We start from the raw sequence: 18,302 nt of genomic DNA on the forward strand, positions 1-18,302 counted from the left end.
TACACCCATCTCTTCCCTGAGTTGACCCATCTTCCCCAAGCCTGTGCCCATTTCCTCCGTTCCCTGAGATGCAGGAATTCCCCTCGGCCCACCCTCGCTCAATCTCCTGCCCTTGAACCTGCAGGAACCGGGCTCTGTGCCCCCCCCCACTCCCCTCACCCCCCCCCCCCCTGCCTGGTGACCAACATCCTCTCCTCTCTGCACAAACGTTTCCTGTAAATATATTTTATTGGCTTCGTACAGTATTTACAGAAATATAAACACAGAATGGCTGGTGGTCCATGGGGCTGGTGGGGTACATGCCCCAGACCCCACGCTCTCCTCAGTCGGACCCACTCTCCGCTCCCCACTCTGCCCCTAGACAAAGCTCCCAGGATCCTGGTCCTGGGATCTTGGGCCATTCTGATTGTCTGGAGTGGTAGTGAGGAGAGTGGGAAGCAGGAGGGGATGAGGCAGAGGTTCAGGGGATCGCCATGGGGTGGGGGGGGGGGAACAAGGTCCTGTTGGACGGGAGCGCAATCCCACTCTCTGGGGAGGGGGTAGTGGGGAAGATATTGAAGGGACTGGGTGGAGATTGTTAGTGGCATGGGGTGCCCAGAGGGGAGGGAGGGGGGAATGAGGGTCTCCCCCCAGCGCTCCCTCCTCACCGCCTCTCCTTCCTGTTAGTCCCTCCCTCCTGTCTGCCCTTCCCATGGTGCTGCCTCCTCTCCGCCCATCCCTCTTCACCCCCTCCCTCACCATTGCTCCCTCCTCCTCTCCACCCCTCCCATGGCACTCCCCTCTTCTCACCACCCCTACATCCTCCAGGGGACCCAGGTTCTGGCACCTCGAGGTGGGGTTTGATGGAACCCAGGTGAAGGCAGAACTCTGCCCCTTCCTGAGGGTGATGGGGGGGGGAGGAGGGGGCTGGGTGCAGAGTGGCGAGAGTGCTCGGGTGGTGGGGGTGTTAATGAGATAACAGGAAATCTGAGGCTTTCTACTTAATGTCCGACCCAAGCCCCAACGATGCGTGGGAAGGTTCCATGGCCATGTTGTCCCTTTCCACCCCCCTTAACAGCCAATCAAAGGGCCGGCGGACGAATGGGAGGTCAACCCATGTCCCCATGACCTCTGCAGTGCCATCTTGGATGGGATGAAGACAGAGGGAGTTGGCAGGACGGAGAAAGGGGTGGGAAGAAGGGTCCATGGCAGTCCAAAGGGTCTTCAAGATCACGAGTTCGAGTCCCACCAGGCCGGTCTTGAAGGCTAATCAACGTCCACCGTCGCCTCGCAAAATGTCGAGCAGGAGGGCACGTCCACTGGAGAGGGAGGGGATGAAAGGTCCTCCAAGGAGTCGGTGAACCTTGTCCCCCGAACCATCCCCAGAGAGGGTGGCAGCACAGCTGTGGGAAGACCAGGGAGTTAGACCAAGGGGCCAAAGTTTCCGGACACGACATCCCACACTGCCCTGCTCTCCTGTGGGATCTCCCACCCCCCAACATCCATCCCAACCACAAGCCTCCCCAACACCACCAATCAACGTCAGTACGGCAAGATCCCACGGAATGACAATGGTTGATCTTCTGCTTGAGGATTCAATGTTCCCCCTCCACAACTAGTCTTCCGACATTGGATTCTCCTACGGCCCTCCCTCCTTCCTGCCCCCTCCACCCTCGCTGCCCCTCCTTCCTCACTGCTTCTCCCTCCTTACTGCCCCCTCCTTCCCCACTGTCCCTCCCTCCTCACCGCCCCCCCCCCTTCCTCATTGTCCCTCTCTCCCCTCCTCCTACAGCCTCCCTCACCAGTGCCTGGGAGGGTTGAGAACGAGCGGAGATTTCAGGACAGGGGCTGGTGCGGGGGGCAAAGGGCGGCGGGGAGTGTGGAGAGTGGGTGGGCAACCCCCCCCCCCATCCTCACAGAGGTCTGCAGGGCGCCGGGCCACAGCCTCCCCAATGAATTATAACGCCGGAGAGCACCGAGCTCGATGGTGGCAAACAGCTCGGGTAGGGTCAATCCAAGTCGTGGATCTGGAGAGGAGTCGGTGGGTGACCCACTACACAGGCCCGAAACCACGGCAACACGTACCTGGGTGGGAAGGGGGCAGGGGCTGTCAAGGGAGACAAGTGGAACTGTCTCTAGTCAACAACTGGGCTAGCACGGCGCAGGCCCTTTGGCCCTTGATGTGGTGTCAACCTAAAAAAACACTAAACCCTCCCTCCCCTGTGGTCATCTAAGAGTCTCTTAAATGCCCCTAATATTCCAGCTTCCTCCACCAACCCCCCCCCCCCACCCCAGGCAAGGCATTCCAGGCCCCCACCACTCTCTGAACTTCCCTCCTCTGTCTGTGAGGAGTTTGCACGTTCTCCCTGTGTCTAGGTGGGTTTTCCCCAGAGGGGGGAGAGTCTCCAGGTTCCTCCCACCCTTCGGGAGGGGGTTGTAGGTCAATGGGGTACAATTGGGCGGTAAGGGCCTGATACTGGGCTGTCAGTCGTTAATGTCTTACAAATACTATTAGGGAGGGGCTTGTAAACTCAGAACCTTCGATGGTTGTGCTGTCAGATATTCGAGTAGGTTATCGGGTCAGCATAACACTGTGGGCCGAAGGGCGTGGTCAGAGTGGTAGATTTCTGTTCTCATTCCAACCGATCGGTCCCCGCTCCATCCAGATGCTCTGAGAGAGTTGTGATGACACCTGGTCGCCCCCAAGGTCCCAGGAGAACCTCCCATGTTTCCATGGTCTCCTGGGACGTGGACGCAAAGCTCTGCGTAGGTCAGATGGCGTGACGTTTTGGGCTCGAGCCAGTGTGCGGCTCCATCAAGATTGATTGTTGTTCGAAGTGGGCGTGCAGAAACACCGGGGACATCCTTCCACCACCCGCACATGCAGCATCTTTCAGCTGCTCCCATCGCGGGGGGGGGGGGGGGGAAGGAAAGAGATCCAGGAGGGTGAGGCCCAGCACCATCTGGTTGAGGGACAGTTTCTTCATGGCAGTCCAAAGGGTCTTCAAGATCACGAGGACGTGCCCTCCTGGCTGAACAACCAGAGGAACCGCTCGCACTGACCCTCTGGGATTCTCACATTCATGAAGCAATATTTATTTGTATATATGAATACTTGTCCTGTGTGTATAGTTTGTCTGTATGTGTGTTATGTCTGGGTGCGTGTCTGCGTGTTCTTCCCCAAGTACTGGAGAACACGGTCTCGTCAGGTTGGACGTACAATAATCCTAACTTGAATAATTGGTTCTGTATCTTCATCTTTGCTGTGCAAAGGACACTGTTCGACCTGCTGGGTCTCTCCAGCACCAGATTTTTACTTCAACCATGGCATCTACAGAATTTTGTGATTTACGAAGCTCTGGGCAGTCGAACCACAGTTCTCGGAGCCCCCAACAGGCCACAGAATCAGGCCAGTAAGATGGGGCAACTTGTGCAGCAGGACTGACCTTGGAATGCTGGTCCTTGCTCTCCAGTGGGAGCCTGCATATTACTGTAGCACATACCGAGGCTCCTGACCTGCATCTTGGCTCAGGCATTGGGGTTACTGAGTAAATAGAATTTAATAGCACTAACATCTCTCACAATGCAGACAAGATTGAAGAAACAGCGAGGAAATACAGGAACTGAGACTGTCCCAACAGATGTGGATCACAGCAGAGTTCTCTCATTACATCGTCCCAGACAGATCAGACACAGGGTGAACTTCCCTCTGCACTGACCCATCACACACTCCCGGGGTCAGACACAGAGTGAAGTTCCCTCCGCACTGCCCCATCACACACTCCCGGGGTCAGGCACAGAGTGAAGCTCCCTCCGCACCATTCCATCACACAATCTTGGGCCAGACACAGAGTGAAGTTCCCTCCGCACTGCCCCATCACACACTCCCGGGGTCGGACACAGAGTGAAGCTCTCTCCGCACTGTCCCATCACACTCTCCCAGTCAGGGCTTGGGTCTGTCCTGCAACAGTTAATTCTTGAACTCCGTTTGCTGAGATTTTCTGGATGAATAGAAATCTGGAATTAATTATCCAATGAAGACTCTCAGGACAGTTCTGAGTCTGTGCAGGGACCTGCCTCCTCTGCTCAGCGTTCCCGACAAAGAGTTGACATCAAAGCCACAGAACACGGCCACAGGGAGCCTCATGACTGCATCCAGCACAGTCTGGGCTCTCTCCTACAACCCTGCCACGCTCCCAGCAAGGGAGCGTGGGGCCAGATGCTGGGGTCAAACCTTGATATCCATAGTCTGACGGAGGGATGGATGGAGAGGGTGGAGGAGAGAGGGGGGATGGAGGGAGCGAGAGAGAGGAGACAGATGGGGAGAGTGGGAGGTTTGAGGGAGGAGAGTGATGGAAGGAGGATGGACAGAGAAAGGCAGACAGGGATAGATAGAGGGATTAAGAGAGGGGATAGAGAGAGAATAATAGAGAAATGTAAGGTTGAGAGAGGGATGGAAGAGAGAGTGGTAAAAGAGAGAAAGGGAGAGGTGTGGGGCAGTGAGAAGGATATAGGGGATGGATGGACATAAATCAACCACCGTGTTGATAGCAGGGGTTTGGCAACTGGCCGGCCGTGGGAGGGGCCGGAACCACCTTGATCAGAATCTCAGAGATCAAATAGCCCAGCGTCCCCCTCTCCGTCCGCAATCCCTTCCTCTCTGTCCCCACTCCCCCCTCCGGGTGGGTGGGGGGGGGGTCATCCTACTGCGTCTGGCACTCCTGCTGTGGCCTCTACATTGGCGCAGGCTGGGAGATCGCTTGGTCAAGCACCTCAGCTCTGCCTGACCCAGCAGCCTGGATCTCCCGGTGGCCGCCCATTTCAATCCCCCCCCTCCTCATCCCGTTCCCTTCCCGACGCATCTGTCTCGTGGTCGGAGGGGAGGAGTGCGGACGGGGGGGGGGGGTCGGACACTGGGCCATTTCACTTAAATCGATGTGGACTAGAGGGTCCAAAATGGCCTGTATGTGGTTATTTTGCATTGCATGTGACAATCACGTATACATGGGAAGACTCAAATTAAACCTTGAATTCAGCTTCCGCAAAACTGATTGTGGACTTCAAGGAGTGGGGGGCAGAACACAAATCTTTGAAGGCGGGGTCAGAAGTGGGAAAGGGTAAAGAACCTCAAATTCCCGGGTGTCAAAAATCGCCCAAGCTCTCTCCTGCCACATGGGCGTGTGTTTCAAGGGGAACAGTGTCGCCAGGGAGGCGTTAGCGAGGTTCTGCAGGGCCCGCTGGCAAGACCTCATCCGGAGTTAGTGGGTGGAGTTTTGGGCCCCCTCCCCTTGGAAGGGAATGTACTGATGTATGGCAAGGGGTTCAGAGAAGATTCGCCAGGGAGGGTTCCGCGAATGCAAGGGGCTGACATTTGAGGAGCGCTTAGCGGCTCTTGGACTGTGTCACCAGAGAACGGGGAGTGGGGGGGGGGAAACTCCTGGAGACATTTCGAATGCTGGACAGAGTGGATAAGGCATTTCCCTTGGTGGGCAAATTCAGGACAAGATAGAGTGAGAAGGGCCCATTTAAAACAGAGATGAGGACCCTCTCCAGCCGGGGGAGTGGGGGTCATAGATTGGTGGAATTCGTGGCCGTGAACAGCCGTGGAGGCTGGATCATTGGGGGAGATTTGGCAGGGATCTGACAAGTCAGGGGGCATCAAGGCGGAACTTGGCACCGAATGAGAGAACGGCATGGCTCAGGGTGGAGCGGTGGGCTGAATGGCCTGCTTTATCTCATGAAGGTCGCCAAAGACTCTTGCAAATTTTCACCGCTGGGCGCGGGAGGTGCCAACGCATAGGACAGGAGCGGACTGCAGAGGGTGGTCAACTCGCCCTGTGCCATTGCGGGCGTCAGTCCTCGCCCCGTTAAGGAGATTCGGTGTCTCGAGGGAGTTGCCTCTCTCCTCACCCAGGCCGTGCCCTCTTCACTCTGCTACCATCGGGAAGGAGGTCCCCAGGAGCCTGAAGATGAGCACCCAGCAGCACAAGGATGGCTTCATTCTGCCCCCCACCACCTCCGCCTGAATGGACGAGGACCCACAGCCGCTCCCCCACTTTTACTCTTCTTGAATTTGTGGAATTGCAAATTTGCACCTAGTTCTGACCCGTGCGTAGGAGGTGGGGCTGTTGGCAGGTTGAGGCGAGGCACCCACACAGGCTGTGGGCAGCTGTGGCCAGAGGACTGCTGGAGATCGTCCAAATTCATTCCACGAAGAAAGGGGTCAGGCCCCAAAGTGCCAGTAATAATATCGTGGCCTCCTGTGGATGCTGAAAAGGCCGACTAAATTCTGGCCAGCGTTTTCGCACTTGGTATTAGGACTGAGAGGCGCAGGACCCTGAGGGCTTCCTGGTCATGTTGGAGGTGCGGATCCAGAGACTGGAGGCGAATCCACGGACATTCAGTCTCTCTGAAGGGGCCCTCTTTTGCAGCGGGTGTCTGTGCAAGAGGATCGGGGAGGGCTTGTGCATGATTCACGGGAGGTTGGTTTGCAGGTGCAGTTGGGTAACAAAAAGGCAGATGGAACATTGGCCCTCGTCGCCGAAGGGGTTGAGTTTAGGAGCAGGGAGCTCTTGGCGAAGGAGAGGGGAGGTCCAACTTACCCCTGGTTCCCCACGAGGCTCCACCAAGTTACTTCAAATCGTGCTGATGTCGGTCTGCCAGGTTGTGGTCACTGCCCCCGTTTCCGTGGCGTCAGGAATGCACCTAGAGATAGACAGATGGAGAGAACAGGGATGGGCTAATGTCAGGGACGAGGTGACATCCTCGGGAAGGGAAAGGGACGGGGAGGGGACCATTAGTATCGGACCTGAGCAAAGAGTGAGGAAGGGAGGAGGAAAAGGGGGAGGGGAGAGATGGAGAAAGAGAGAGGTGGGGAGGGAGAGAGAGGTGGGAAGGGAGAGAGAAGTGGGAAGGGATGGTGTAGAGGGAGCTTCATTCTGTTCTGACCCCAGGAGTGTGCGATGGGATGGTGCAGAGGGAGCTTCACTCTGGGTCTGACCCAGATAGTCACTACCAATAATCATTTCACACTAATATACCTTGCAACCGTCCATCCTCCTGAGTCCCTCTCTCTTCCAGCCCTGTCTGCCTGGCTCTGGGACCTGATCTCTCCCCTAATCCTTTTCATGACTACATCCTCCCTTGGGGCCATGCTCGGCTACCCCCTCAGGGCCCATACCGGGGACTGCACCCTCACTCACCCAGTGCCGTGGACGCTAGCGTCAGAGGCCTTGGACGAGCGGCTGATCCATCGGTAGACATTGGTGGCATTGCGAGACCGCCCCCGGGCGCAGCAGGCAACCGCCAGGGCCAGCATCACCACGCCAAGCACAGAGACGGGCACCAGGAGGGCAGCGAGGAGCCAGCGGGCAGTCTCGGCTTCCCGAGATTCCCCTGGGTGGCCAGCATCACGGTGGAGGGTAGGTATCCCCTCAGGCTGATGGGGGGGGGCGCGGTCCGTCTCCACTGGGTTGCCGGAAGAGGTGGGGTGGGGGTCTCCTCTCTCAGGGGACCCTGAGGACATGTTGGGAAGGGGGTCTTTCATGTGGGTCTCAGACAGTTCTGGGAGAAGGTCTCCTCTCACGGGGATCTTTGACTGGTCTGGGAGGGGCTCTACCCCAACGGATGTGTCAGTAAGGGGGTCTTTCCCCATGGGGGTCCCAGACCAGTTGAGGAGGGGTTCTACATTCATGGTGCTCTCAGTGAATGGATTAGGGAAGTGATCTCCCCTCACGGGGGTCCCAAACCAATCTGGGAGGGGATCTACCCTCATGGAGGTCCTGGTGGATGTGTTAGTGAGGGGATCTTTCCCCATGGGGATCCCAGACCAGTCAGGGAGGGGCTCTGCGCTCATGGGGGTCTTGGTGGATGAATCGGGGAAATGGTCTCCCTTCATGGGGGTCCCAGACCATTCCGGGAGGGGATCTATACCCAATGAGGTCCCAGACAGAGCAGGGAGGGGGTCTCCACTCAGGGTAGTCCCAGACTGGTTGGGGAAAGGATCTTCCCTCACAGGGGTACCAGTCTGGTTGGGGAGGGGCTCTACCCACAGGGGGGTCTCTGGGGACTGGAGAAGGATCCCGGTGGATGGTTCAGGGAAGGGGTCTCCTCCTCCTGTTGCTGGCCACAGCCCCCCACGCCCCTCCCCTGGAATCGGAGGGGGAAGGCCCTCGTGCACGGCAAAGGAGACACCGACCCGCCCCAGGGAGCGGCAGGAGGAGCCATCCTCCTCCAGGGCAAAGCCCTCTCCACAGTGGCACTCAAAGTGCCCGGGGTAGTTGACACACATCTGCTGACAGCTGCCCTGGAACTGGCACTCGTCCACGTCCACGCACTCCAAGCCGCCGGGGCGGCGCAGAGCGTAGCCCACCCGGCAGCGGCAGCGGAAGCTGCCAGCGGTGTTCACACAGAGGTGGTGGCATGGCACAGCGGCGCACTCGTCCGCGTCCACGCAGCCTCGGCCACCGGCTGCTGGCTTGAACCCCGGCGGGCAGCCATGGTGTGGGCCCCCGCCACCCGGCTGGCAGAACGGTGGGTGGCCAGACCAGCCCACCCCAGCCCCATCCTTGGAGAGGGCGCACAGCATGGACACGGGCTCGCTGCAGGGCAGGGTGGCCACTGATCCGAAGGGGATGTGGTGCAGGGTCGTGGAGGTGATGCCGAAAGGCGCTGCGTACAACACCGGCTCATCTAAACCCAGCTCAATGGGGCTGCACATCCCCCGGTATGTGTAACGGCACAGGTACCCATCCACTGCTAGACGGCACGGACCTAGAGGAGAGAGAGACACATAGAGAACATTACAGAACAGAACAGCTCAGTTAGCGCAATGCCTTTACTGTGCCGGCGATTGGGAACAGGGTGAGGAGTTTGCACATTCTCCCCACGTCTGCGTGGGTTTTCCCCCGGGGGCTCCAGTTTCTTCCCATCGTTCGAAGTGGACCAGGGGTGTAAATTGGGTAGCGCAGACTCATGGGCCAAAATGGCCTGTTACCATGCTGTGTGACTAAATTAAATTTAAATTGTGTTATGTCTGCATGTGTGTGTGCACCATACACGACACATGTAGGACGACTTTTATCTATTGTTCTGAATCTCCTCTTCCCCGACAGGAACAGCTGGAAGATGCTATGTACAGGGTGGAAGGGGGTCCTCAATTTTTTTGCTTCAGGCAACGATCCTGGGGGGGGCAGGAGACTCCGGCGATCCTCTCTGCTGCTCTTGTGGTCCTGTGGGTCGACTTCTGATCTGTTTCCCTGCCGCCACTGTACCCCACGGCGATGCAGCTGGCCAGGACGCTCTCAGTGAAGTATGTGGTGGGCTCCAACAATAAATCTGAAATCCGGTAATTCTGTATCATCTGTGGGGAAAGGAATCTCAGGGTCGTACGTGATGTTCTCTGTTGGGTTCAAGTTTACCCTCGCCTGATTGTACCAGTCCAACCCGACGAAACAGCATCTTCCAGTCCTCAGTGCAAAACTAGCAGACGCTCACCCAGACACAACACACGTACAGGCAAACAGTACACAAGCAGGACAATTGTTCATATATACAAATAAATATTGTTTCGTGACTATGAGAGTGTCGGACGGTGAGCGCGAGTGGTTCCTTTGGTCATTCGGCATTCTTGCTGACCGTGGGAAGAAGCTGTTCCTCGGCCTGGTGGTGCTGGCTCTGATCCTCCTGGATCTCTTCCCTCGACGGGAGCAGCCGTGTGTGGGGGAGGAGGTGGAAGGGGATCCTCAATGGTCGGGGACTGAGAAGTGCAGTAGAACAGAGGGATCTGGGAACACAGATAAATAATTCCCTGAAAGTGGTGTCACGGGTGGACAGGGTTGTTGAGAGCTTTTGGCATATATATCATGTATCAAAGTATTGAGTAGAGGAGCTGGCATGTTATGGTAAAGTTGTACAAGACATTGGTGAGGCCAAATTTGGAGAATTGTGTGCAGTTCTGGTCACCGAACTACAGGAAAGATCTCAATTAGAAAGAGGGCAGAGAAGATTTACTAGGATGTTGCCCGTACTTCAGGGTTTGAGTTACAGGGAAAGGTTAAACAGGTAGTCTGGAGCGTAGAAGAATGAGGGGAGGTTTGGTAAAGGTTTACAAAATTATGAGGGGGTTTGACAGAGTAAATGTGAGTCAGCTCTTTCCACTTAGATATGGGGAGATAAATACGAGAGGACATGGCTTTGGGGTGAAAGGGGAAAGGTTTAGGGGAACTTCTTCACCCAGAGAGCGGTGGGTGTGGAACGAGCTGCCATTTGACATGGGAAATGTGGACTCACTCTTAAGAATAAATTGGACAGATGCGTGAGTGGGAGGGGTCTGTAGGGTTATGGAATGAGAGTAGGTCAGCAGGACTAGAGGAATTATGTTTCAGCACAGACTAGATGGGCCAAATGGCCTGTCTTCTCTGCTGTAGTGTTCCACAGTTCTCGGCAATGCGGCTCATTCTTGTTGCTGGCGAGGCCAACGGCTGCCGTGTCACTGGCAAACTCGACGGCCCTGTGGGAGCTGGGTCAGCGGTGAGAACAGGGGCCCACAGCCCCCGAGGGGTGCCAGCACTCAGCGCATCACTAATCCACCACCGACCCCAGTCTTTCCGCGAGGAAGCCCCAGAATCCAGTCACGGGGAGGGGTGTCAGATCCCAGCGGGGGCATCGGATCTGGGGAACAATCACATTAAGTTGGTGAACAGCAGTCTGGTGTACAAGGGGTGGGTCTCCAGATGGATCAGGACGGAGGGATGGGACAAGGCTACATCATCGTCTCTGACTGCTCATTGTGTCTGGTAAAAGAATCTCAGGGTTGTACACAACAATTCGCCCATCGTCACAGCTGGCTCTCCACTCCGCTCTGGACCACCTCAAAAACAGCAACTCATACACATGGCTGCTCTTCATCGACTACAGCTTGACCTTCAACACCATTACTCCCTCCATGGTGGTCAAGAAGTTTCAAACTCTGGGCCTCTGTATCCCTCTCTGCAACTGGATCCTTGACCATCCCATTGGACGACCGCAATCAGTACGAATTCGAAACAACGTCTCCTCCTCACGGATCACCAACACGGGCGCACCCCAAGATCGCGTGTTCAGCACTGCTCTACTCGTTCTACACCCATGACTGTGTGGCCAGGCCCAATTCCAATGCCCTCTCCAAGTTTGCCGATGACCCCAGTTGTCGCCAGAATCAGAGACAGCAATGAGGAGGCTACAGGAGGGAGATCGATCATTGAGTGGCTTAACAACAACAACCTTGCGCTCAACTTCAGCAAAACCAAGGAGCCGATTGTGGACTTCAGGAGGGAGTCAGGGGAACACGACCCAGTTCTCGCCAAGGGCTCAGTAGTGGAGAGGGTCAAGAACTTCAAATTCCTGGCGGTCAATGTCTCCGAGGATCTGTCCTGGACCCTCCACGTTGATGCCATCACAAAGGAGGCTCGCCAGTGGCTAGACTTTGTGAGGTGTCTGAGGAGATTCGGTTCATCACTGAAGACTCTCATAAACTTCTCCAGGTGGTACCGTGGAGAGCATTCTGGCCGGTTGCATCACTACCTGGTATGGAGGTGCCAACTCTTAGGACAAGAATAAATTCCAGAGGATTGTTAACCTGCAATTTCACAGGCACCAGACTCCACTCCATCGAGGACATCAACATGAGATAGGGTCTTAAAAAAGCAGCCTCTATCCTCAAAGACCTCCCACCACTCTGCTACCATTGGGGAAAAGGTCCAGGAGCCTGAAGATGAGCACCCAGTGGCACAAAGATCAGAGTCCCAGCCAGACCTCACCAGCCAGGCCTCCCCTATTACCGGACCCCAGTCCCAGCCGGGCCTCCCCTGTTACCGGACCCCGGTCCCATCCGGGCCTCCCCTGTTACTGGACCCCGGTCCCATCCGGGCCTCCCCTGTTACCGGACCCCGGTCCCATCCGGGCCTCCCCTGTTACCGGACCCTGGTCCCATCCGGGCCTCCCCTGTTACCGGACCCTGGTCCCATCCAGGCCTCTCCTGCTACCGGACCCCGGTCCCATCCGGGCCTCCCCTGCTACCAGACCCCGGTCCCATCCGGGCCTCCCGTTACCTGACCCCAATCCCAGCTGGGCCGCCCAAGTAACTGGACCCCAGTCCCAGCTGGGCCGCTCAAGTAACCGGACTCAGGTCCCAACCGAGCCACCCTGTAACCGGACCCAGGTCCCAGCAGGGCCTTCCCTGTAACCGGACCTGGGTCCCAGCCGGGCCGCCGGGTCCTTCAGTGGGAAAGTCGTGCCCTGACCTGCCAGGACCCTCGGACCCCGCCCGCCCTCTTACCTCCCAGCCACTTGTAGTCGGTGGGCGCTGCCCCGAGGGTAAGCGCGGCGCAGCGAGTGTCCGGGCAGGGTCCCGGAGGCTCGGGGCGCAGCCAGTTGGTGAACTCGGTGTCCTGGTGCCCCGTGGTCCAGGTGAAGCCCCTTAGGGGCTTGTGCGGGGCGCAGCGGCGTGGCTGTCGCTGCAAGCCCAACCACAGGCGTAGGGGGGCGGCCGAACGGCCCGCCGCCGCCCGGCCCTCCTCCCAGCCCCGCAGCGCGTCCTCCAGCAGCCGCTGGTCGTCGGGCCGCCGCACGCTGGCCAGGTTACCCCCCCGGCCGCGACACGCCCGCCACGCCTGGTGGAAGGTGCGGCGCCCCAGGTGCGCCGTGAAACACGCGCGGCCGCCGCACACGGCGCTGGGCAGCGCGGCCGCGGGAACGGGCAACACGGAACACAGGCTCAACCACAGCGTCCACATCCTGGCCGGGGCTGCGGGACGGGGGTGAGGGGGAGGTGGACAGGCACGGGCTCTTCTCCTCCCCCCGGTCCGGGCGTTGGGGGGGGGGGGGCGGTGGGCTGCGGGGAGGGGCGAGGGATCGGGGAGCCAATGGACAGGGGAGGGGAGGGGGAAGGGAGGCCGAGAGGCGAGAGGAGGGGGGAGAGAGAGAGGAGGGAGAGGGAAGGAGAGAAGGAGAGAGAGAGGAGGGGAGAGAGGGGAGGGGAGGAGGGAGAAGGGGAGAGAGCGGAGGGGAGGAGGGAGAGAGAAGGGGAAGGGAAGGGAAAGGAGGTGGAGAGGGGAGGGAGAGGACAGAGGGAGGGGAAGGAAGATGGGAGAGCAGGGAGGGAGAGATAGAGAGGAAGGGAGGTGGGAGAGAAGGGAGGGGGAGATAGAGAGGGAAGAGATGGAGAGGGGGGACAGAAAGGAAAGAGAGAGAGGAAAGAGTGAAGGAGACAGTGGAGAGAGAAGGGAGGGGAAAGAGAGAGATAAAGAGAGAGGGAAGTGAAGGAGAGAGAGGGAAAGGAACAGAGAGGGACAGAGAGCAAGAGTGGGGGGTGTAGGAGAGGGAAGAGAGCAGAGAGTCAGGAAAATAGTGAGAGAAAAAGAGAGGGAGTGAAGGGGAGAGGGAATTAAGGGGAGAGGGGGGGGAGAGAGAGAGAGAGAGGGAGTGGGGGAGAGAGAGGGTGAGGGAGAAAGGAAGTGAAGGAGAAAAGAATGATAAAATCTTACAGCACGGAACAGGCCCTTTGGCCCAAACCATCCATGCTGACCGTTTGGATTCTGGGCTTGTCCCATCTGCCTGCATCTGGCCCATGACCTTCTTACCCCTTCCCATCCGTATATCTGTCCTGAAGTGTTTGGAACAGAAACACTTTGTTCCCACTTCCACAGTTTCCTCGGACAGACACAGACCACCTTCACAATGGAAGGGAGTCTGTGTGTGAGTCACAGTGGAGTCTGGTGCCTGTGAAGTTACAGATTAACAACCCTCACATCGCTCTTAAACTTCCTCCCACCTCTGGTTCTAGAATCTTCTACTCTGGGAGATAGGCTGAGCATTTATTTATCCATACCACTCGTGGTTTTCATTTTTTTTTCCCATAAATAGACCTTATTCACGATAAATTATTTACAAAAAAGAAAATTTGTTCAAAATGTTTTCACACCCATAGTGTCAGCGTGGACGTGAGTTTTAGGGACCAATTTTTAGGAGGTCAAATTTGGGGGTGGTCGACTCTCACACGGATACAACTTTTGACCATTGTAAATATAATATTAAATTTTTAATACATCATGGTAACAGGCCATTCTGCCCCATGAGTCCTTGCTGTCCAATTTGCACCCCATTCACCTGCAACCCTGGTAAGTTTTGAGGTAACTGGAAGCCCCAGAGAAAATCTGTGCAGACATGGGAAAAACATGCAAACTCCTTACAGACAATGTGGGATTCGAACCCCGGTCCCAACCACTGGCGCTGTAAAGGCATTGCTGATGACCGCTACGCTGACCGTGCTGCCCAAGATAATGTGAAATGCTTCACGTGGCATCCTTGCGCAGTACCTGTGTTGTACAAGGCGTCAGGAGCGCAGGTAGCCAGGACTGGGTGGAGAATCTGTGTTTGGTGGTGTCAGGAGCTCAGTGGGTAGCCAGGAATAAGGAGAGAGTCTGTGGTCAGGGCATTGGGAGCTCAGATGGACAGGTGTCTAGGGACGGAGAAAGTCTGTGTTTGGGGCATCAGGAGCTTGGATGGGTGGGTGTCTGGGGATGGAGGGAGTCTGTGTTCTGGGCGTCGGGAGCTCAGATGGATGGGTATCCAGGAATGGAGAGAGTCTGCGGTTGGGGTATTGGGAGCTCAGATGGGCGGGTGTCCGGGGATGGAGAGAATGTGTTCTGGGTGTTGGAAGGTTGGATGGATGGGTGTCCAGTGATGGAGAGAGTCTACATTTGGGGCATCAGGAGCTCGGATGGATGGGTGTCCGGGGACAGAGAGAGTCTGCAGTTGTGATGTTGGGAACTCAGATGGACGGGTGTCCGGGGACGGAGAGAGTCTGTGTTCAGGGCGTCAGGAGCTTGGATGGGTGGCTGTCCGGGGATGGAGAGACTCTGTGTTCAGGGTATCAGGAACTCGGATGGGCGGGTGTTTGGGGACAGAGAGCGTCTGCAGTCAGGGTGTCGGGAGCTCGGATGGGCAGGTGTCTGGGGATGGAGAGAGTCTGCGGTCAAGGTGTTGGGAACTCGGATGGACGGGTGTCCGGGGACGAAGAGAGTCTACGGTCGGGGCATCAGGAGCTCGGATGGGTGGGTGTCTGGAGATGGAGAGAGTCTGCCCATCGAGTCCTCATCTCTCAGTGACTGCTGGACGTTCCATGCTGACCACTGCCTAACGGCCTTGTGGTGGAAGCTGCCTTCCGCACACCTGTGAAGACCCAGCCTGCACCTGTAATGAACCCTCACTTTCACTGCAAGCATTGTGCAGAGTGACCGTGTGTTCAGGGTCAATCACTCTGTCTTCATAGTTTCCAATGAGAATGGGGAGCAGAGGCAGCCACAAGACCTGTCCCCTCACCACTGCTGTTCTCTGTAATAAGTTGGCTGGTTGGTTTCATCCACTGTCTCTGTCTGAGAGACAAATTACAGACAACTCATACTTACAGCTTGTAATCTGAGAGTATTTTTGGTCAGAGTTCATTAATGTTTCAAGTTGGTCTGTCCTTTCTTCCATCTGTGACTTTTAATCAAGTTTATGTGTGTGTGAGAGAGAGAGGCTGTCTGTGGGTGTGAACATGTGTGTGTGAGAGACTGTGGGTGACTGGGTGTATGCATATGTGTGTGTGACTCCAGGTGTGGATGTGTCTGTGGGTGCGACTGGAGCAGTGTGTGTGTGTGTGTGTGTGACTCCAGGTGTGGATGTGTCTGTGGGTGCGACTGGAGCAGTGTGTGTGTGTGTGTGTGTGTGTGTGTGTGTGTGTGTGTGTGTATGTGTGTGTGTGTGTGAGAGAGAGTCACTGTGAGTGTGTATGTGTGTGTCTGGGACTGTGTGTGAGTCACTGTAAATGTGTGTATATCTGGGTCTGTGTGTCACTCAGTGTATGTGTGTGTCTGGGTCTGTGTATGAGTCACTGTGAGTGTGTGTGTCTGTGTGTGAGTAACTGAGTGGGTGTGTGTATATATATCTGGGTCTGTGTGTGAGTCACTGTGTGTGTGTGTCTGGGTCTGTGTGTGAGTGTGTGTACGTGTGTGTCTGGGTCTGTGTATGAGTCACTGTGAGTGTGTCTGGGTCTGTGTATGAGTGTGTGTACATGTGTGTCTGGGTCTGTGTGTAGGTGTCACTGTGTGTGTATATCTGGGTCCGTGTATGAGTCACTGTGAGTGTGTGTGTGTATGTGTGTCTGAGTCTGTGTGAGACTCACTGTGAGTGTGTGTACGTGTGTGTCTGGGTCTCTGTGTTTGTCACTGTGTGTGTGTGTGTCTGGATCTGTGTGTGAGTCACTCTGTGTGTGTGTATATATCTGGGTCTGCATATGAGTCACTGTGTGAGTGTGTGTCTGGGTCTGTGTGTAAGTCACTGTGAGTGTGTCTGTCTGGGTCTGTACGTCTATGTCTCTGGGTCCGTGTGAGCAGAAGGAAGGTTCATGGAGAAGGGTGTATTGGATCAGGTTGCCAGATAACTGGGGGTTGGGGTGGGAGGGGATGAGGACGTGGGTGGCAAGTGCAGGCCGTCCTAGAGCTGGGGATCAGTGAATTGGGTGGGGAAAGGTTGGATCTGTCCCACACTCCATGCTGGAACTGGGGAGATTCGTGTCTCAGCCAGATCACGTGTGAATCAGAGAATCCTGCTCCCAGCAGGACAGCACTGCCTGAAACTCCAGGAGTCTTGTCACAGTTTCCATCCACCCCACCCCCGATTCTCCCAACTTGGACAGTTTGCTCAGAGTACTGAGAGAGGAAATGTGGATGCACATTGCAGCTGGGAACTTTTTCCACATCAAATAGATATCCCGGTGTGAAACCAGATTCCACACACACTGAGATAGTAATGCAGAGTGAAGCTCCCTCTGCACCGTCCCACACACACTCCCAGGGTCAGACACAGAGTGAAGCTCCCTCTGCCCTGTCCCATCACACACTCCTGTGGTCAGCACAGAGTGAAGCTCCCTCTGCCCTGTCCCATCACACACTCCTGTGGTCAGACACAGAGTGAATCTCCCTCTGCACCATCCCATCACACACTCCCGGGGTCGAACACTGAGTGAAGTTCCCTCTGCACCATCCCATCACACTCTCCCGGGGTCAGACACAGAGTGAACCTCCTTCCGCACCGTCCCGTCACACACTCCCAGGGTTGACATAGAGTGAACCGTCCCATCACACGTGCCCGGGGTCAGACACAGAGTGAAACTCCCTCCGCCCCATCCCATCGCACACTCCCGGGGTCAGACACGGAATGAAGCTCCCTCCGCACCGTCCCACACACACACTCCTGGGGTCAGACACAGAGTGAAGCTCCCTCTGCCCCATTCCATCACACACTCCAGGGGTTGACATAGAGTGAACCGTCCCATCACACATGCCCGGGGTCAGATACAGAGTGAAACTCCCTCCGCCCCATTCCATCACACACCCCCGGGGTCAGACACAGAGTGAAGCTCCCTCAGCACTGTCCCTTCACACACTCCTGTGTGTGTGTGTGTGTGTGTGTGTGTGTGTGTGTGTGTGTGTGTGTGTGTGTGTGTGTGTGTGTGTGTGCGGGCGCGCGAGCGCGCGAGAGTATGTAAGAGCCTCCTTGTCAGGAATGTCCAGTTTGAATGAAGAGTCCTCATCTCCTACAGCTGGTGAAATCTGATCCATATCATATTCCCCAACTTGCCCCTGGACTGGCTCCAGGATCAAGTCTGCTGGAGTCGGCAGAGGCAGCCGGCGGCTGGTGGGGGCTGTGAGTGTCCCACCCTCCTGGCTACCGCTGCTGGTAGCCATGGAGAGTGTCAATTGCTAATAGGCCCTTCGGCCCATTGAGGGAATTCTTTCCACCTGTTCCCACCCGCAGCAGCTGTTTGAATGAAATGGCAGTGCCGGGGATGAAGAGCCGGCTGATGCCGCTTACCCTTGGGGGCCAACTCTCCCGAAGTGTCTCCCTATCTCTGCCTAGTAACTTTATTAGTGGTAGGTATATTAGTAAAGTTTCATCTGTAAACCTGTGGCGGGGTGGGGGGGGATGGTTAACTACACAACTGCACATAAAACCCCAAGATTCTTTTTCCTGCGTGCGAGGCAGAATTACCACTTATTGGTCATCAAAAAACTATACTCAACCTGCACGTGAACAGTTAAAGAAATGTAAACAAACTGACTGTGTAATACACAAAGAGAAAAAATTCAGTAAGTGCACGAGTCCTTAAATAAGCTCCTGAATGAGTTTGTCGTAGAGGAGTCTGGTGGTGGAGGGGGAGCTGCTGTTCCTGAACCTGATGGTGCAAGTCTTGTTGCCCCAACACCTCTTTCCTAATGGCAGCAACGAGAACAGATTGTGCG

General features: G+C 56.3%; 1 protein-coding gene across 3 annotated transcripts; it reads right to left on the minus strand.

The window, feature by feature from the left end:
* Positions 1-217: 217 nt before the first annotated feature.
* LOC138740869 (endosialin-like) lies at positions 218-13,592 on the minus strand. Of its 3 annotated transcripts, none has more exons than XM_069894114.1 (4): positions 13,503-13,592; positions 7,182-8,751; positions 6,582-6,684; positions 218-1,382 (listed from the first exon to the last, which is right to left on the minus strand). In XM_069894114.1, exons 1-3 carry the CDS (start codon positions 13,585-13,587, stop codon positions 6,615-6,617), a joined length of 1,725 nt encoding a protein of 574 aa, XP_069750215.1. In that variant the 5' UTR covers positions 13,588-13,592; the 3' UTR covers positions 218-1,382; positions 6,582-6,614. The 3 variants fall into 3 exon arrangements, with proteins under 3 accessions (XP_069750215.1, XP_069750213.1, XP_069750214.1); XM_069894112.1 differs by lacking the exon at positions 13,503-13,592 and adding an exon at positions 12,296-12,830; XM_069894113.1 differs by lacking the exons at positions 218-1,382; positions 13,503-13,592 and adding exons at positions 3,323-3,980; positions 12,296-12,830.
* Between the last annotated feature and the right edge of the window lie 4,710 nt (positions 13,593-18,302).

Source organism: Narcine bancroftii, chromosome 8 (genome assembly GCF_036971445.1).
Source record: "Narcine bancroftii isolate sNarBan1 chromosome 8, sNarBan1.hap1, whole genome shotgun sequence".
NCBI classification, from domain to species: domain Eukaryota; kingdom Metazoa; phylum Chordata; class Chondrichthyes; order Torpediniformes; family Narcinidae; genus Narcine; species Narcine bancroftii.